We start from the raw sequence: 21,274 nt of genomic DNA, 5'->3' as shown, positions 1-21,274 counted from the left end.
AGTGGGATGAAGTCTGTGGAGTTATCTTGGTGGGACAGCTGAATGCTCTGGTTCTGTTGCTGTAGTGGAAAAGCTACACAAACACCATTAGCCAGAAATTAGATCTTTAAAAGAATATCAGTGGTTCACCAATGCCAAGATAAAGTCCTTGCCAAAAATGTGCACACCCTTAGATGAATGTCAAAATTAAGATCTTTTATATTTGACTGGAACATTCAGCACAATCCTTTTTGTAGGTAGCAGGAAGACACCAAGTATTAAGTATTTTCTCCTGAAAAAAAGCTGAGTTACTTACAAATTATAGTACATTTACAGTAAAGATTTAATTAAGAAAAACTTAAACCTTTTAAAACCATTGATGCTGTGACAGTGCAAACAGCATACAATTTATTGCTCAACTTCTGCATGGGTACATACATTAAGTATTTAAAAACCATTTTATACAGATTTTTTTTTGTTAAAGCTCATGTAACAGCTGGGTGAAAATACAATGATACCAATGCTAAAACACTCTGTAATAAATACAATGGAAATTATAAACTAAGAACTGTCAGTTTGTGGAGGAGTAATTACACTTGTATAAACTAATTACAACTACAGACAAAGCTCTGAGGTTGTGGTAGAGCCAGAAACCTACTACATAGTGTAAAGTACAACAAATGGCACCTGTTAACTATGTGGTGCTGTTTAAAATCTGAAGCAGTTGTAGCATGCTACATGAAGCTGTATGATGCATACTTATGCTATAGAAGCAAAGCTTTTACTTCCATCAATGCAGCCAGTTTAAACGCACCAGAAGTTCAGTACAGATGTAGTGTTGTAGGATAAGAATTTAAAAATGGTTTGTGTGCTCTGGACTTTAGTACAACACAAAAAATTTGGTACAAATAAATCAGTTTAGGGAAACTGAAACTATGTGCAAAAAAAAAAAAAAAAATTAGAATACATACTGTACAAAGCACCATTACAAACTCTTTACATCGAGAAATTAAATCCTCTGAAACTCAACTGTGTTCTGTATATTTGAAATCTACAAAAGTCACTGTTCATAATTAAACATTCATAATGAAAAGCAACAGCATAAAACCATGATGTAACATCTCTCTAAAACGACTAAAGACTGGATAAAGTAAAAACCCAGTAAGAGGGACACACTGAAATAAATATTCACATTAATCATGGGGTGAAAAGTCCAAGGTTAAAATGCAATATTAGGCTTAGCACCTTTTTGAGGGGAAAGTAGCTGACATGATCTTGAAACAAAATTTTGCAAAGGAATCAACCCTTCAAAATTTTCAGGAAAAGATCTGACTAGGTAATGAGGTGCTTTAGTTAAAGCTCTCAGTCATGAAGGTAGAAAGGCACTCAAAATACTTGGTATATTCATCCTCATCTGTCAGCTGGGGAAAGTCAAATGTAGACTTGTCTATTTTTGCCTATAATATATTAAGTTTATAATATTTATCTATGGCAGTTAAAAACATTCTGAAAATGTTTGGTAGAACAAACAGATGTACTGCTAAGGCTGCTGTGAAAGCAAATGGTATTTATCAGCTGATCTGGAGTCTCTATTCTGCAGAGCTCATCTCCTCCCTCCTCCAAAAAGCTTTTATGACACAAGGGTGTCCATAACTACCAGTGTAAGCAGGCTGGCAGGGAGGTTCCTGGGAGGCAGCTACAGTGATGTGGCCAAGAGACACTACAGTCATTGAACAGTGCTGGGCTGAGCTGTGTGGTGCAAAGGGAACAGCAGAATTCCTTCCCCCTCCAACCACCTCACAGGGTCCTGACTCCTCCCAAAAGCTGGATTTTACATTTTTCACGTTTCATGACCAGGGAGGCTACATCCATAGCATGGCCAAGATCAGGGTAAAAAATAAATCACTTGGACAACATTGGAGTATCCATCCTGTGAACAGTGGTCAAAAGGGCTTCTCTCTGTAAATAGTAATTCCTCAAAATGCACAGGGGGAAGGAGAGGTCTTTGGGAGTGTCTAAAGCAGTGGTCCCAACCTCAGGCAGCAGTACTGAGTAAGAAACACACTGGGCAACAACCTACTTTGCTCTTCCAGGCAACCTGGAAAGCTCTAGTGGTAGCTTCTCTGGTAAAAGGATTACCTGGAAGCCCTGGATTAGGAATCCCAATTGTAGATGCAAAGGTACCAGCCATTTACATGAGTGCAATGGTCCCTTGAAATGAAGACAAAAAAGGGTCTGATACATTTCAAACCTGGCTGTTAAAACAAGTCTCTTGGCTTCATGTTTACATCCCTAAGTAGCCTCATCTCTGCAGCCAGCCCAGAATGGGAAACAAGTCTCTTAGAGCAAACCTTCCTGCAACAGCTGTACAAAAAAAAAAAAAAAAAAAATCAAATGAATATGTGGATTTGGCTCACCAGATTCTTACCACAATTCTACAAAAGTAGTGCATTGCCCTCTCTTCTAATACACAACATCCAGTAGTAGCTTACTCACTGTGGCAGTCAGATTTGGCAGAACAAAATTAAGTTCAAGTTCCACAGAACAGACAGAAAATTAGCAAGTTCACTGTGTGAGTTACACTGCAAAAAATGAACAGCTGTTTACATCCCATTCTTTCAGCATTTTCAATAGCCTTGCCTTTCTTCTCATGGGCAGTGTAAAAATAGTGCAGATTTGATGATTAATTGTAACCTAAGTTAAAAAAAACCCCACAACACTGATTGGAAAAAAAATGCTACTTATCCCAAATATTCTCAGCACTGAGAGGAGAATGCCACCATCTCTTAAGCAGACTGGTTTATCTACACACCATGAGCAGATCATACAGTTCTTAGCTGAGAATTCCCAAGCTAACTTCAAAGTCCAGTTCCCTCTACTGGTAGTGCATTTTATTCCCCTTTGAAGAAATCTACCCATGTTATAATTCATATATATACTTACTTCCATCCCTACAATCAATAAATTATGTGCTTTTAAACCCTCATTTTCAAAGCACACTACACATATTTCAGTTCATACACCATTTTTCCTTAGTTGTAACTTAAACCCACGTGTCATGAGCAGCTAGACAAAGATTAGAACGTGTTTTACCTGATATATCTTTAGCATCAACAAATATATAAACGTGATTTGGCTGCATTCAAACAAACTTTGGTTGACTGGACAGGATGGATTCTGAAACGAACTGCTGACAGGCTTCTGCTGTCAAATACCACCTCATCAGCATGCTTAAAAAGTTGAAAAAATGCAGTGTTTAAAGTCAAAAGCAACAAAAAAAATTACTCTTGACAGACTTGTTAGAAAAATGCTGTTTTAAAAAAATCAAAACGTCCACTGATCATTAGAAAAGGTCTGTTCCACATGGCAACACAAGTACTGTACCAAAGACAGTATGTGCCATTCACACTAGAAATTTTCCTTAAGGATTCAGACAAGTGATATAAATAGGACCCCCAAAACATTGTATTTGTAATTCATGCTTGAAAAATATAAAAAAGCCCCCTGTGGTAACATTTAAGTTGAATTTACATTGCAGAATATAATGTTTTACTATAAGAAAATGCAGTTAACATGTAAGTGGCTTTAGTTAAAAAGATTAATGAATCTTTCAGCCAACTTGCTATGCAAAGTTAGAATAATCCAAAATATTTTTTCCAAAAATAGCAAGTATAGATGCTGTTCAGTATCATATATTTAAAACAGGCTGAAACATGACTTGTACCGACTGCTGAAGTTGTGTCTTGGTATCTGAGAATAGAAATCAGGTAGGCAAATATAATAGATTACCTTTTACAAAAATAGTAGTAGTCTTTAAGTATAGAATACTGCTTAACTGTTGAAATGTAGGAAAAGTCAGCATTCTGTATGTTCAAGATATTAGTTTTTAATAGCAGCTGAATGATCCTATGGCAGGAACCACAGAACCTATTTTCTTGAAATAAAAAATAAAAATAATTAAAAAAAAATTCCAAAGTTGTCCTTTCCCTCCCAGTGTCCTAGTGTAGAAAAGGGAAAGTTTCCTGTATTTTCAAGCATTTCTTGAGTCTTGGCTGAGGGAAGGGCTTTCTGGCTGACAGGAGTATAAATAGAGTCTCAGGTAAGCCTGTGAAGGGTCATTCCACAGCAAACCCACACGTTTCTTCAATGGCAGTTAGCAGCTTCTCATACAGCTTCTCATAGCTTTCATAAGGAGGAATGTCTATTCTGTTAAAGCTGGGGAGAAAAGGCAGAAAAGTTTCAGCTATCTGGAATTTCAAGCACCACCAAGCAAAGTTCTGTCACGTTTCATTTAACCTGCTTGAAAGGATGACAAAACAACGCTTAAAAAAGCCAAGAGAACTTCAAAGAATTAAAAGCAATCTCTAGTTTTCACACCTTCACATGCATTATGGCAGAAGAGGAGAGGGAAAAGAAAAAAACCCAAACAACTGCTCTAAAATACAGAGACAACAAATTGGTCTTTATCTGTATATCACAACAAAGACCTGAAGAAGCCTTACCAGGTATGAGCCTTGGGCAAGTTATTAGTGCTGGCATCAATCTGGTGTATTGTAAATAGTCGTGGGCCTGCAGCACCTGAAAAGCCAGAAAAGATCTCTGCCACATTGCATAACAGAACATTTCTTCATTGCATTGCAGCAAGAAAAATGTAACTAAAGCCTTAAAAAGAGAAAAGCTGTGCACAAAGTTGAAATCATCAACAGGCAGGAAAAAAACTTAAACCAAAACCCACAGTGCTCATCAGCCATATTCCTCCTCTCCACCTACACAATAACTGTGTCATTATTTCAATCACTGAAAGATAATCAACAACATAACACTGATAAGAAAAAATACAATACCTGCTTTACACTGTGCACTAGTGTATTAAGTTTTTAATTTAACTTCTCTCATCCTTCCTGTACTTGTCTCCATTTTGTACCAGGCAGTGGCCAATTCCACTCAAATTCTGCAGAAAAATCACACTACCAACTTCTTACAATTCTGTCAAATTAATCTGACTCTACAGAGGTTCCCTTCATCTCTCTGCTGAAGGAAAGACTGCAGCACACTGAAGATTTCACCAAGAAAAGGTTACAAATGTCCTAACCTTAGCAGAAGTGGAATTCTTGTCTGAGCAGATGACCATTAAAGAATAAAATCCACAGGGTCACTCTCATGGGGACTCTTTGCTGTTAAAGAAAACCATGAGATTGTTGCACTATGCTATAGTACTACTCCATCTAAAACCTGAGAGCCCTCCTGTTCAAATCTGTAGGAAAGCAATAATGAAAAAACAGATTTCTACAGCCACTGGCTTTTGTATGTGGCAGCTGCTACCACAGCCCTTGTGTTCTGTTGGAATCTTCTACCTGTTAAATGGTTTATGGTTACTGTTTCCCCCAGTTTTGTCTTGTAAGAAGGTAAAAAGGGTAACTACTGTGTTAACAGAGAGCTACAACAGATACCCAGAGCTTTGACTGGCCAGGTCTGTGATGAAGGGATTGTTCCCAGTGCCTGTGATTGATTCTGTTGCTCTGACACAGACAGGAGGCAGCATTAGGAAGTGTCTCTGCTGTCAGAATAACAAGAACACTGCAGGCTGGTGTTTTCTGGTCCCAGAGGTGTACAGGTGATGAGGGCTTGTAAAAGAAATGAAAACACAGACTTCCACAAAAAAAAAAACCACCAGGAGAGCCCCACTAAGATCTCAGCTGATGAGAACTTCTTGCCAGAGAGAGAAGTGCAGAACTGAAACAAGAGCTGGATAACAAAGTAATAAGCAGAAAAAAAAAAAAAAGAGGCTATTATGATTGTTATTCACTAAAAATCTCTCTTCATTCCCATTGTTACCCAACCAGTCACATTTTCAGCTCATGTTTGTGTCATGAGTTACCTTGTAGTGCCTTGAAGCCCTGCAGAGGCACTCGGGATGAGCCAGTCACAAACTGGAGAAGTCGAGCTCTCCTCTCTTCATCAAAAAACTCCACAGCTTTCCAGAACCATTTCACAATGTTGCTGTCTGGGGTACAGTGTTTTAACCTAGTATTTGCCTTCCAGTCATTAACATCAATTTTTCCCAGTCCACAAATGATCAGCTGTGAATTTAAAATATAATTTAGGATTTCATCATTGATCAATATAAAAATTGTTTTGGAGCCAGACAAATAAAGAATAACAATTGATATTGAAAAATCAACAGATTTTATACCAAGGGCAAATTACAACCTCTCACAACTTTTAAGCAATGGAGAAATAGAACTCGTGTTTTGTTTTGTTTTTTTTTAAATCTTCTCTTTGTACACAATCCATTTTTTCCATGGCCTCAATTCAGACCAAAGAAATCAACCATTTCATAAGCTTATATAAACTGTCTTGACCTGTCCATTAAACAACAGAACCACAGATTCCACCCATGTGTGTAAGTCCATGCATAACTCACATCTGAAGTCATTATTTTCCAGGGAGTAGCTGAGGGTACAGTTTGCCTGGTCCAACTCTAGACCCTCAGAAATAATCTTGTTCTGTCATACCACACAGGCAATACCAACCACACTGCACTCCTGACAAAAGAGCTTTCAGTGCTTCTAAAATGCAGATCCCACATGGATCTGTCTAAGCTCAGTAGGAGTAAAATGATGAAGGCATTTTTCTAGATATTAAGAGCACTGGATCTTCCCCTTTCTTCCTCTGCATCTGGGTTAACAGTACAGCTGCATCACTGCTGGTGAAGGTTCAGAATGAAAGAAGAGCAATCACTGACATTCTAGTACAGTGAGCACAAGAAAGCAAGAATAATTGACTTCATGACAAAAAACTCAGCTCTACAGCTAACAGATTGTATATTATACTCCAGTTTTAAAACAGGCTTGGTAACTACAGGACTTGCCTCAAAATGGATATGGTTTGGAGGCTGATCTTGACATTTTGGAGCACGCTTGTCAGAGAAAACACCAGACAGCACCTTTCCTTCTGCTGTATTTACAGGGCCAATTTAGTCTGGCATAACTCAGCCCTGCAAAACCACAGAGCTGCCTGACACCAAAGGCAGTGTGGTGCACTGGAAGGGCTGGGAGCAAGTGGTGGGAGGTGGAAGGGAGTGACAGACTATTTTCCTGGCAGCACTGAATTTAGTATCGTGAAACTGCACCGTGAGAAATATGCACCAGCACCACCTCAGCTGCAGAAATGCTCTCTGAAACCATCCCAGGTCACTGCAGTCACTTCTAAGTAGGTTTATCTGGGTTTTTAGGTACAGGAGAGGCTCTCCTATTCTTCTACCACTTCTGCTACGAAATGTCATCTTCAGAAACATTCCCATGGCTCTCAGTGGAAGGCACAGGCAGTCTCAGTGACTGTGTGACCTGGTAACCCTTTATGCTAACTTTATTTTTTGTGCTAGCACACCTGCAGCCCCCTGAAGCACTGGGGATACAACTGTGCATGTTACTCAGTCCCAGAAGAATGCCTCAGGCTTTTATTGTTACACTTGACGACATAAGGTAACGTTAGTGTACTGACCTCCAACTCCTTCTCATCAAATGTCTTCAGCAGATGTTGTGGGATTACTTCATTAAATCCCTTCTGGAGAGCCAGAAACTGAGCTTCAATTCCTCGTAAAAATCGCCAGTTTACGTACAGCCTGCAAGAGTGCAAATTGGTTTGGTCAAAGATGGACTCAAAGACAATAAACCTCCAATTTCTCCAGCCAAAGAAATGGCCCTACTGACAGTAATACACACCCCAACACCACTGTACTTCCATTTAGGAAAAAAAAAACAACATTACACTGTCAATTACTTCAAATAAGTATAAGTTCTGCTTAGAAAATATAAAAGGAACTTTGGAATAGATAGTGATGTACCTGACATACTCCTTTTTGTTTTCTTCTGTCACTGGAATGCTTTTACCATTGGGTTTCAGTTCATGTTGAATAATTTCCCCATATGCATTGTGTTCTACACAAAATGTATGGTCCAAGACTCCTGTGATATCATTCTCACTGGTGGAAAGACATATGCATGTGGCTTAGGGAAAACATATTTTGCAAGTATACTACAGCCCTATCATCTCTGACACACAGTTTAGTTTTTTCAACAGCATTTCAAATTACTGCTTGGAAACAAAAGGTTTCAAACAAACACTTTTACTATGCAATAGAGCAAAACCATTATCAAAGTTTCAAAATTATACTTTAATAGCATGTTTCTAATAGGCCAAATTAATAAATTCAAGTTTATGAATGGAGCACTTCACAGCTCAGTAATCATCTACCACCACCCCACCCCCCAGATTTTAATACCTTGTGTATTTTAAGCCTTTAAAGAAGCTGAACTGTGCAAGGAAAATGTTTCTTAAATCTGCCTGAGCAGGAGATGAAAACATACTTGATTTCTTTCAGCTGAATTTAGTAACATTATCACATGTTAACCAAGAGAGAATTCTAACTCTGTTGCAAGATACAACACACAGTACATACAGAATCCAGACTAAGCTGTTGTGAAGATCAGGGTCAACCAATTCCATATCATCCAAAGTAATTGGCTTCCCTAGCAACTGCTTGTAGAAAGGCAACGTGAAGCCCCCATCAATGTAGTGTCCATGAAACACAGCCATCCCCATGATCCGTCCAACAAAATGGAAATATGATAAGTGTTCCTAGAATTGAAAGAAGAGACTAAGCCATTCTGCTAAATAAGGCCTCCAGGTTATATCTGCTGATTATGAAATACAATCCCAGTACAAATAAATGAGAGGAAAAAAAAAAAAAAAGCCCAGCATATCCAGAGATTTGTTTTGTTTCTTTTTATACCCAGCACAATGAGTATATTGCTTCCAGTCCAGAAGTCTTACTACTAAGACACAAAATAAACTTAATTTCTCCTGAAGGAAACATAAATCAAGACCTTAGAGAAAATTATGACCACGTTTGAGAAATGTCTTTGATCAGTATGAAAAAGAAATTATAATATTGCACAAACTTGGTCTGCAGCAATACTAATGTGAGAGTAAGTTTCCTAAGTCTAGAACACTCTCCAGATGTAATTTCTAATCACAAAATTCTCATTTACATAACTCCTGCACAAGTCATACCGGGTTGACTGCAGAGTCTGGGTTGATTTGCAGGGTGTAGATATCATCCCGGGAATATTGGAAGAGACCATAATATGGATTCAACATTTCATGTGACAGGAGGTAGAGCCACTCCCTGCAGAAAATAAATTATTTATTGTGTATTTTAGAGAAATGCATTCCCACACTGAGCATTCTTTCCAAGAGACTGTGATTTTCTTTTCATCTTACTGTTAAACATCAATGTGAAGAAAGTTCACGCTTAGATAAGGCTGAAATTAAAATTATTTTTATATAAACTGTCTTCAGGTAACAGATACATTTACTAAAAGTTTTAATTAAATGTTCACAAATAAGCAAATAATGGTCTAAGAATAAGGAAGACAGTTTCAAGCTTGGTCTTCTGTATTTATATATGGCAGATGGCAAAGGCTCCACACAATGTACAGCAATGAGACAAAACCCATGCTGAAAAATAAGTAGCAAGGAACTGAAAAATAGCACAATAATATCTGTACCTTCTTTAGTTTAACCATTATTACTATCACCAAAGAATTAGTAGTAACTGATTCAACAAAACTGTTTTTTTAATTATGGCTTATTAGCATGTTAAAATATTTAGGAATGGATGGAGTGAAAACTCTGCTGGTCATTTGCAAATCCATGAGGGCACAGCCCAGGTCCCAGAGGTTTTCTGCCATACACCAGCTACAGACAGGCTGTTTGGGAGCATTCTCTGTTCTCTAAAATTAATACTAATGGTAAAAAAATGCAATGCAAACAGTGAATACTCCTACATGAGTCAACACCCATGTAGAGAAAGTAGATCCATATGCCAGAGGTGGGGAGCACGTTCAGCATCTGTGCAATTGGCCTGCAACTCCTAACAGTGCTGCCCACTGACTGCTGGTTTTTAACATTTTGCTTCAAAGAGAAGTGATAATTTGCAATAAAGCTTTTTTTTTTTTAATCAAAGTTCTGCCACAAAGCCAAGTATTCATTGATACAAATCCTCAAATGCTCACACTTGACTAACCAAATAAATACAGCAATTCACTAGATACCAAACTAAATACCTGACTAAGTGTTCATTTATTTATATGCATTTTGATTTATTCACCATATTAACTTTTTATGCAGACTTTCCTTTAAAAGACTATCTGGAAACACATTCTTCTGACACACAATCTGTTACAGAAATAACTAAGTAAGACCAGTGGAGAAAGAAACAGGACTGATACAAGGCTGGTTTAGAATTCAAAGCACAGATGTGGCTGCTGGGGAGGATACAGAAGACAGAAGGATTGTTCACCTGGCAACACCTCCATAATCAAGGCCTTCTTCCCCACGAAATTTTATCATTAATCGTTTCCACAGGTCTTTGGGCCTCATCTTCATAACCTGCCTGTAGGATTCCTGCAAACACACAGCACTGTCTTTTATTAACTGCTATTTACAGACAAGAAGATACTACTGTTTATTAGAAATGAAGGGAGTCTCAGACTCCAGGGGCAAAAGGGGATACTATTAAAGGGGATAATGTTTTCCTAAATATGAACCACTTCTTCTCAAATCACAGTCTGTTATTTAGCTTTCTACCAGTGTGATAGCACTTGTCAAATAAAACAGATATGTGAGAAAAAACACCTTCTGTTAAATTTTCAGCATGCTGTGATCAGAACATTCTCTCGTAACTTACAAAAAAATTAAAATCTGTGCCATGAAACTTCTTTGGTTTTGCATAAAAAAGGCTGGCAATTTTTGTGAGCCAGCAGGAGCTTCTACTTTATGTTTAACACACATGCAAACCTTCAGGAAGCATCTTAAAAACAAAAGCATCAATGCCAACCCAGCAAATGTACAGAAGTATTCCTCTATCAGTAAGACTTCACCAAGAAAGCATGAAAAGAGAAAGCTGAAAGAGGCAAAACAAATGCATAAGGAATTAAACAAACAAACAAATCTATTTTTTGTTTATGTCCAGTATCAGTGCCCCAGTCTTTGGCTTTGCAGAAGGGAAGAGGTAGGTGTGCCTGGGACTCAACATATTCAGTTTTCAGAACAAGAACAGTTTTCACTGCTGTAGGGCAGCTTTTCCTCCCTTTCTTTTTCAGTTGATTATGAACTGATTTGACTCTCCAAAGGGAAGACCTACACAAATCTTTCTTGGCTGGAAAAAACTGTGACAACACAGTGGGCAATCAAGCTTGTGGGTGGGGTAAAAATGCAACAGGGATGGGTGGGATGGGTGATAAAGTTCCCAAGATGACAGACTGTTGTGCAGAAAAAGCCAACTAATTAAAATTGCATTTATTAGATTTATCAAATCTGACAAAATAAAATGCAGACATTCCACAGTGGGCATCTCTGCTCATTCAGAAGCCTGACAACTGATAAAACTGGTATGATTCTGAAAAAAAAATAAAAATGAAGCAGAGTGGAGACAAATGCTAAGTAATCCAAACTCTAAAGATGAATGGTATTCAATAGTAATTTTCCTACAATTAAAATGGATCACAGATCATTAATAATGGCTTGGTTTTCAGACTGTACCATTCCCCCTGCAGCAGACATGATCTGATATCCAAGGAAGAAGTGAGACAGTATCTTCAAACACAGCAAGTGCTTGGTCTCCTTCCTTGCTACCCATCAGTCTATACATCTCTAGCCACAAGAAAAGCTTTCCACCTTCTTCTCTTAGGGTAAATTCATCCACTTGAAGCACGCAACTGTTCTCAACATCCCCTTGAAATGCTTCCTCTGCCCATTCACCATTGGTAACATCCCATCTTTATCTCTAGACTTCACCATTTCACTTAAGGGAATTCAGACCATTCCGAACATACCTCCCCTTCCCTCGACACTAAGAAATGGGTCAAATTCTCAAATTACCTCAAAAATCTCTTCCCTGGAGACCTCAATACGACAATGGCCAGCTTGGGGTTGCTGCTGGGACAGCTCTTGCCTCAGGATCTTGAGTTTCTGCACCAGGTCTCTCTTGTACCTGGGCACAGTCAGGCACTCAGCCTCATCCGGCAGCTGGCAGAGGGACACGACTTGCTGCTGCTGCTGGTGCTGCTGGTCTTTGAGTTGATTCTGGCGACTGGAAACAAACACAGCTGTTAGCAGGCATTCCAGTCACACATCCCCTCTCTTTTCTTCTGAGGTTTCTTAAAGGTTAAGGCTTTGTAGCTGAGCTACTTTCAATTTACTACAGTTCTTACTGTGATTACGCTCAAATGGCCGGATCCAGTAAAAAACACACTGGGAGATTTTATCCTGACTGAAGACACAATGCTTCTGTCTTTCTTGGCAACTATCAGTTGTTTTTAGGGTTTGTTCCTTCTATTAGTACTACTCTACAAAGTCTGTAAAAGGTGACAGCACCATATAATAAGGTATTATCCTTACAATTTTACTACTAAGCTGCTGACACTGAATTTCTCAGATACCATTTCCACGTTTCCTCTCCGTGTTTTGCCTTCCTCCATTTTAAAAATTCAGGGATCTGCCAAACACTATGCCTCTAATCTACAGTCAATACCATAGTCTGTTTTACATGGCTTGTCTGAAAAAGAGTAAGCTTACAGAAAGATGTTTGTGCTGGCAGCTTGGCAAGGACCCTGTCCCTTGTACCTGGCCTAGTCTGGACCACAGGAATGTAGGAGCTCACGTGTCACTAATTGGCACAGATAAACAAGTATTTTTACTACCAATTCTAGGAGATTTTGTAAACCTAAGTTCTTAGTAGGAAAAGTAAATTAATCATATTGCAGAGATGTGCTCTCTTGTACGCAGGGAGTGGATATTTTTGTAGCTTTTTAGTATGGAGTTTCCAAACCCTGGGCTGAAAGCTGTATTTTACCTAAATCATGAGAACAACTCTGTGTGGGACATGTGGGAATTACCCTGGGTTGATTGGATAAATAAGAAAGGTTACAATTCAGAATGGTTTTTAGTGGAATGTTAATAAATTGGGGTTTTTTCACCCTCAGATGGAACCAAACATGATTTTAAAATATATTAAAATTTCAGCCTATTTTGAAACAATGTCTACTAGAAATCTCTCCTGGCCAACCCAAACTCACCTCCAGAGGGTTTTCACCACAGGAACATTCAGAACTGGCAATCAGAAAAGGGGTGGGGGCACAGCCAGTTTGCCTTGTGGTTCTGACAGCCATTCTGCTATTTGCAAACCTCCTATTTAAAGCAATTTTGCACAAACCACCCTCAAGGGAAACTTCCTCAGGTGACCAGGAAATCTTTACCAGTACTCTTACAAGCCTAACATTTAGAAACTGCTGCACTGGCACACATTGTGCATCACTTCAGCAATAACTGAATAACTTCAGCAAGTGTAATAATAATAATACCTCTTCTTTACTATTGGGCTCTAAGAGGGAATAATGCACAGAAATACTACTTTGTTACTATGCCCTAAAATGACAAAGTTCCCTTAACTGGTGTAGTTGTTTTGTTGTTTGCACAGTCTGATAGGAGCACGAACTTAAGATCTGTGCATCAAATTAAAACAATCTAAAACAGGGCAGCAATAACAGGAAAAAAATAAAATGCCACCCTCCATATCAGGCTAAAAATAGTGGATGTGCAGTGCTTGAAATAATTAAATTTAATTTGTTTTCATAGCTGAATGACTATGCTTGATTCTGTACAGTGCTTTAAGGATACAGCTAAGTACTGTGCAAGTGCTGTAATAACCAAAATCCATCAGAAAGTCTTGACTGGTGTTTTCAAACAGAACTGGGTAATAGGTTTGATTATTTTCATAACTTATAATGTCATCACTGGAAGAACAAACTGCTCTGGTCAGCTCAGCAGAGAAGTCAGTATCACTGAGAGTAAACTTTTTATTATGCTTTTGAACACGAAACTCTATCACATCCATCCCACCCAAATACTGAAATCAGATAATTTAGAAAATGACAAAGGACAAGCCTCAGGCAAACTAGTTTTATTTTAAGAATAAATAAGGAGGTGGCCTAAAAGATGGGGGGGAAGAGGAGCTGGGGAAGCTTTCAAATATCCTGTTTGCTGCAATAAAAGAATAAACACCAGGAAAGATTCATCAGGCAGCAAACTTTGCTGATGACACTGTTGGTTGAATTTCTGAAATCCCTCCCTAATGAAACACAGATGTACAAATGAAAAACTGTGCACAATGTAGTAGTGCTTTGAGTTTAAAGAAATATAAACTGGTTCAGTGATTTTGGAACCTGAAAGTCAAATTGGATTTTCCAGATAACAAAGCTAGCTATGTATTTATCCTCCACAATATACACACATCTAACCACTATGATCCTATTGCCATTTAAAAATAAAACTGTCTGTGAAGTTCAGTTTTTCAAATATATAATCCAGTTAATAGAATTTTCTACACTGTAGGAACTAGACTGTTTTACCTACAAGGGACTGAAGTTTTTCTTCAGTAAAATATCTAAATCTAAATTAATTTAATGAACTCTTCTGTGTTTCAACCATGATCATGCTCCACCACTGGTAATTGTTTTCCAAGATCATGTTAATTTGAAACTAGCAATCTAAATTCAGCTAAAATTAGTGATTTATTTGCTTTAAATTAAAAACAAAACAACAAAAAAACAAAACCAAAAGTGTCTCAATGATGGGAGCTTACTGAATTTCTGTAGTATACACATATTTAACCAGTTATTTCTCTAAACAAAATACATATTTGTCAATATTTAGACTCTTCTCCTTCTGGAGATGTATATTGGGTAAAGGCTAGCCAGCTTTTATGTATTACACAAACAAGATGCTGACCTCTTGGGACATTACTTTCCATTCCTTGGTTTTGTCTTTTCAGTGCTTGTTTCCATTTTTCTTTCCTTCAGCTTTTCTTCCCAATGAGTCACTTCCTTAATAGGACACTTCCTCCTACTTACTCTTTGCCCAGGGCTGCATGGCTTTCTATCTAACCAACTCTTTATTGTTTCTTCAACTTAACACCTCCACAGTACTTAACAGGTGTTTCCCAAGAGTATTAAGAAGTGTTACTAGGAGAAACAATAGAATCGAGCTCCCAAAGAGCTTGGACAAACCAACAGCCACGTCTACATGAAAAAAACAAAACCAAAATAATTTGCTTGCTTTTTGATTTCCATCCCTCAGTGTGATATGAGTGCCTAGGAAATAAAAACAAGAGCCAGAAGTGTTTAAAGTTTCCCCTTTTCTTTTTAAAGATGCAATATGAAAGCCTGTTATCAAAACACTACTGCTGAAAAAAAAATCTAGTTTCTATTTTATTATTTTTGTAAAAGTTCCGAGTTAAATTACTGAAGTCTTATTTTAGGAACATCTCCACTAGTCTTACTCTAAAACTGAAGGTAAAAGCTGAATTATTCCTCCTTTATTCCAGGAAAATGTTTGGGCACTTGTGCATCCTTGCCTAACTCAGTTTTTCACACCCCTGCCTAATGAATGCAACCTCATAAAGTTCTCCATAACTGAAATTAGTGTGAACTATGAAGAAAGGGAAAGAAAGCACTTCTCTTGCTGTTAGGAAAAATTCCATGGGCCAATCGTTTCCACTGGACAGCACTTGTTTCCCCCTCCCTTGCCCCCAACTTCTGGCATCCCAATTGCCACATTCCTGCCTAAATGCTGCTGGAGAATTTTATTTCCCCACCATCACCACCACCACAACAATCAAACCTGTTGTCTCTGCTGTTAAACACAGTAACTTGGTAGTGTGTTAAAGAACACTGCTACTCTCCTTTAAATGCTACTGAATGGCAGAAGAAACCTTGATATAAAACCCCCCTGATATAAAATATATAAAATATATAAAATCCCCTTGATATAAAACCCCTCAAGAGTCTCTTCCTTTCCTCTCTTACATTTAACAGAGACTTTACACTTACTTTAAGACTAAATGCAAGTTAGCAGATAGCCGTGGATCTGTAAACTGAGTTGTTCTGTTGTTATGGTCAACAAAATAAACTCTGCCTGTTGCTGTATTTCGGATCTCCCATCCAGGAGGCAGTGGACCAAGCTCTTCACAATTGATGTTGCTAAGATCCCTGTGAAAACAAATATAAAATGAAAAATACCTCAGCATTTGGCCTGCGAGCCAAACAAGCGTAAATGTAACAGAACAATTCCATGAAGTCTGAGAAAATGTATTGTTACAGAAACTTGATCTGTTCAGCTGGAATCTCTACTCCCAAGGTGCAAAGCCCACCAAAGAAAAAACACACACCCCAGAACACATGCTGTGGGGAGAGAAATTCTTATCAAGTAACCTCCATTTTTACAAACAAACTTCAGATGTTAAATTAATACAGGCTTAAAACAAAAATAAAGACCAGTGCCTTATTTGCCAAAATGGAATTGCACTTCTGACAGAAAACATTTTTAAAACAACATTAGTCATGTAAGGAACTCTGAATCACACTTTAAAAACTCCTACAAAACAAAACTATATTTCTCAAGAGTTATACTTTCCATTAAGAATTACGCATGGGATCTGCGTGTTATGGCTCAGGCAGCTTTGCCCCAAAATCCCAAGTGCTAGTGGGAACCAAACAGCTCTCTAACAAAATATTTCAAATAAAATCTTGTATGAACAATGACTCAGCTCTGCACTGAGCAATGCAGAGATAGCTTAACGGGTCTCAAGAAAATTCTGCTGAAATTAGGAAGATGTGGATTCATTCCAGAGGTTCACTGAAAACAAATACCAGACTTTAAAACTGTACACTTGCTGATTTTTTGTGTATGTAATTCATATCTCAAATACTTCACATTATCCAGTGCAGCTCTTTTTAAGGTGTGCACAGAGTATGATGTGAACTGAGAGGCAGAAAGGCTCAGGAGCTGCTGTCTGCAGGGACTCAAAAGGCTGAGAAGCCACTAATGGAAATACAAGGCTCTGGGACTGAACATCTGCTGCCATTACACATATACACACTGCTGATGAACTGGAGGGCTTTTTTTTTTTTATTAACTAAGTGGCTGTGGCATATTAGCATAAAAATACAATATTCCTTAGACATGACATAAACTCAGTCCTCATGCAAACAGCCAAATTTTGTTCTCAGAGACATTTGTACAGTTTCTGCTGCCACACCTAAGAGCAGCACTAACTTAGGTTTGGTAGAAATACTACACTGCAAATGTAAGAATTGTGGGGGTGTTTTTAGAACAGTCCAGCACCTGGTTTTCTATCATACACAAGTCACTGGGGCAAAGGCTTCCTAATGCACAACTGCCAGCTGCATCTCACCCTCGTGTCTACAGAAAATGCATCAAAGCAAAGCACATTCCTGTAACTCAAAGAGTTTTAATAAAAGAATCATTTGCAAGTGCAGTGAAGTTGTGGGCATGAGGCACTGTATCCTTCCCAGCATATCCAAAATCCATTTCCATGAGAATGTACACCAGCAGAAACTTAAGGATACTTCTGTTGTTTCTTACCTAGGTACTCTTGGATCATGCCATGTGCTAACACCAGTCTGAGTATGCAGAAAATAGACCTGACCTTGCTGAGTTGTCCTTTGCTCTGTGAAATCAAAATATATTAGTAACTATATGAACAGAAAAATGCAATACAAAAGCTCACAAAGACTGATTTCACCAAACGAAGGAATAAAAATGATTTTACATATGAGAAGACACAATCCATTTTCTCAGTTTCTTAGGAGACCCACAATTAAAAGAATTTCATTTGCATACCATATCCTTCAGGTAAGTCAGGAGGAGTGTGCAAATGTGTCCTGCTCATGTAATTCCTGTGCCTCTGTGACCTGACTCTCCTCTCTGCCAGCCTGGGATCTGAGGACTGCCCGCAGGTCGCCCCGTTGGTTCCTGTGATTGGAGTGTTCTCATCCACAAAACAGCTCAGTGGCCTTCCTGGGCTGGAGTATTCAGATGCTGGCCTGTGGGGAGGAACATGACAAGGGCATTGCCACAGAGATACACAGAGTGCTTCATGGAACCACCATCTAAGGCTTCTCTGGGAATTTTTGTTGAGGGTAAAACTGAGCAGTTGATTTGTCAAGCTGGAGAGCTGGATGGTGGGCAGGAAGCTCTGTACTCACTGGTTCATCCCACAGTAATTAGTAAACCTCCCTACCTATCTTAGGGTCTAACCCTACACTTAGGATATGTTGCTATAGGATCAAGTGACATACAGCCCAAACTTTCTCACTCTGCCTTCAGACAGCTGAAGAAGTGATCAGGCCTTGTTATTCCTTCTGATTTTTAAGCAAGGTTATTAGGCAAGGATGGTGAAAAGATAAAAAAGAGTTTTTCTTGAGAGCTTGACTACAAGAGGAAGCACTGAATTATGTAGGTTTATATCTCAATGCTGCTTTCAAAAGGACTTCAAGTGGGATAAAGGGGGATTGATGAGGATGCAGAAAATCCCAAAAATAAGTTATATATTCTGCACTTATTTTTCTACTGTAAACAGCTTAGAGTATTTTAACATGCCAGGAAAAATAAATAAATTAAAAAGTTCCTCAGTATCTTCACTCACTTGAAAACTGCAGATATGTAATGAGAGCTGGCAGCATTAACAGTATAGATTATTTAAAATCAAATATCCCTACAGAGACTGGAATGTTTACTGCTAGAAGATACAATCTGCAGGCACAGAAGGTCTGCAGGAAAATTTGAAAAACATGCACTGACCCTGTCCACAATTCAGGTCTACAAGCAAACAAAGATGCCAGTGAGGGGAGGAACAAAACCTTGTCAGAATGATTCTTCCGAGTTAAATATTAGGGAGACTGAAGGAGTAGGAGGAGTAGGATGTTAAAGAAAAGCACACAGCATTTTTAGACTGACTCAGAAGAATGCTGAATACCCCTGTTAGAGCCACTTATCACAGCTTGTGCTCAGGGCTCCTGGTCAGCAAGCAATCATCCCTAAACCATCTCCTGAATAATTTCTTACCGTGTTGGTCGCTCCCACTGAGTTGTTCGTGTAATATGATTTAAATACTGGATCCTTCCAGAAGCAGTCCTCCTCTCCTCCCACCTAGAGTTCAGACATGGAGAGATAAGGCAATGAGTGGTATTTCCAGGAAACCAGGGCACAAAAAGTTTCCAGCACAGATGCCAGTTCAGGAAGACTTACACTATTATGAATCATGTTAGCTGAACAAGGTAACAGGAAACAACTGAAAGTTCAGCTCAGAATTGATTTTACATATTCTTCCCTTGGGACCAGGCATATCATTCACAGTATCACATCTTCATGTTCAATAAATACTTGAATTTCATTTAAATCCAAATAGGCATATAAGAAACTTCTTGAAATCATTATGTTTAATAATAAGGCTTTTAGCTTTTTCTGACCACAGATCCTGACAAGTTCTTTCTCAGTATCTTCATGCACTACTTGCTTTCATTAAAAAAAGTCACCTTCAAATCACTTGACTTCTTAATTATCATTACTTTTGCACAATATACATACTACACAGCTAGCTTACACAATCAAGTAAGCAATATTGATACAATGAAAATTTTGAAGTGAAAATTTAAAAGCATTTTTGAAAATGTTTGACTCCTCCAGATTCCAAGTTATCAAAAGAATCATGTTTAGGCTTAATTTATATTTTACAATTCATCATCTGAAAAGTAAGTTTTTCTCCTGTCTTTACCTGCCAAGAATCACATTAAGGTCTGTGTTTGCTCTGAGAAAGCTGATGACAGGACCAGAACCTAAACCAGAACATTTTTCTGTATTTGCAAAACTGTTTTAGGTGTTAATGATGTCATTAACTCTCAGAGGGACAAATCAAAATCCTAAGCACAGCCTTTGGCAGGTAAATACAGCAGGAATTCAGGCTCCATTACCTTTTCCAATCATGTTTCCTTCACCATGATTTACATGGAAGAAGTGCTCCATTTTTATAGGAGTGCATCCCTCCAAACAGCACTGTAGAATTCAGCCAGGCCTGCGTGTTCACTACCTTGCTCCAAAACTGCTACATGGATGAAGACAGTTTTCAGGCTGTGGTTTCACATATTTTGTCAGTTCTATGATTTGAAATACCTATGTTTCCTTACACAAGTATATTTTTGATGTGTTTACCCATTAGTGCCTTCTCCCATTTTCCAAGGAGTCAAGACAAGGGTCAAATTATTAACTATTCTGTGTACCCTGGCTGGCTTAGCTCCTGCTCCTAAATGCAAAACTGTAGAACACTTGTGTGAGTGGAAGGATAAATTATTTGTACACTGACTTCTCATGACTGCAGAAGGCTGCTGTCTGAGCTGGTTTTGTATTTGCTTACCCATCTGGTAAATCATTATCAAATAACCGACTGCAGTCCACAACTTGGCCTCCCGTGCCGATTCGGTCTCTGGACTGAAGACTTACTATTAAAATAATAGGAGATTATAATCAAATAATTATATTAAAATAAAAGGAGATTACAGATATGACATCTGAATGAAAATTATAGTTATCATTTGAAAGAGAAATGGTACAGCTTGGAGGAGCTGAGACACGTTCTCTATTTTTTTTCCTTCTCACAAATCAGAGCTATACAGAAACTGTATCAATTCAAACATGGAATTCTCTACACATCTTCAAAAAGATATTTTTAAGGTTATGAATGCAAATGAGGGCAGGAAAGAAGTTAACCCTGAAGCTGTCATTGACTTTTCTCTATACAAGACAGACTGTGACACTCATTTGGTGGCAGCAGGGTGGCCAACCTCACACATAACTGGGACAACAAGCAGGATGGTGCTAGTGCCAGGCTTGCACTGCTAACAGAAGTGCTGGTAGAAAGAGCTAAAATAAGAATTCCAGGATGGTTTTGACTCCTATTTATTTGTGTGCACATGGGATTCAACACACACACACATACACACACAAAATCAGGCAAAATTTAACTTCTAGAAACACTACAGGGTTGGTTTATGGCTGCTTTCAAACACCAGTGGTCAAATGCAACTCTCACACAAAGCAGTGCTCAGCACCCTAAGAAGCCCTTACTGCCCTCAGCAAAACTGTATTAATACATTTGTTCTTTACTTGTTTCATTGCAATGGATATTTATGCCTGAAGCTTTTGTACAATTATGAAAATAGATTGGGTTTTTTTGTGCAGCTTTTGTTCCCAATATCATAATTTGCAAGCGTCCAATCTGATAATTTATGACACTTGTCTTCCTGTGGGGTTGGCTGGGTTTTTTTGATGCTTTGTTTTGCCTTTAACAATAAAATGATTACTTAAAATGCTAGAT

The 21,274-nt window shown here is 38.3% G+C and overlaps 1 protein-coding gene across 1 annotated transcript in view; it reads right to left on the bottom strand.

The window, feature by feature from the left end:
* Positions 1 to 304: 304 nt before the first annotated feature.
* SMURF2 (SMAD specific E3 ubiquitin protein ligase 2) overlaps positions 305 to 21,274 on the bottom strand; it is a 58,453-nt gene continuing 37,483 nt past the window's right edge. The window contains exons 6-19 of the mRNA XM_030461890.1: positions 20,315 to 20,399; positions 18,970 to 19,053; positions 17,746 to 17,948; positions 17,488 to 17,572; positions 15,933 to 16,091; positions 11,926 to 12,136; positions 10,346 to 10,449; positions 9,055 to 9,169; positions 8,441 to 8,619; positions 7,826 to 7,963; positions 7,483 to 7,603; positions 5,858 to 6,059; positions 4,482 to 4,557; positions 305 to 4,194 (exon numbers count right to left, since the gene is read on the bottom strand). Of these exons, the coding sequence (XP_030317750.1) occupies positions 4,095 to 4,194; positions 4,482 to 4,557; positions 5,858 to 6,059; positions 7,483 to 7,603; positions 7,826 to 7,963; positions 8,441 to 8,619; positions 9,055 to 9,169; positions 10,346 to 10,449; positions 11,926 to 12,136; positions 15,933 to 16,091; positions 17,488 to 17,572; positions 17,746 to 17,948; positions 18,970 to 19,053; positions 20,315 to 20,399 (1,862 nt within the window). The 3' untranslated portion in view covers positions 305 to 4,094. The remainder of the gene's footprint in view (positions 4,195 to 4,481; positions 4,558 to 5,857; positions 6,060 to 7,482; positions 7,604 to 7,825; positions 7,964 to 8,440; positions 8,620 to 9,054; positions 9,170 to 10,345; positions 10,450 to 11,925; positions 12,137 to 15,932; positions 16,092 to 17,487; positions 17,573 to 17,745; positions 17,949 to 18,969; positions 19,054 to 20,314; positions 20,400 to 21,274) is intronic.

Source organism: Calypte anna, chromosome 18, assembly GCF_003957555.1.
Source record: "Calypte anna isolate BGI_N300 chromosome 18, bCalAnn1_v1.p, whole genome shotgun sequence".
Taxonomy (NCBI): Eukaryota; Metazoa; Chordata; class Aves; order Apodiformes; family Trochilidae; genus Calypte; species Calypte anna.
Note: the sequence above shows the minus strand (reverse complement) of the source record. Positions and strands in the feature narration are given on the sequence as shown.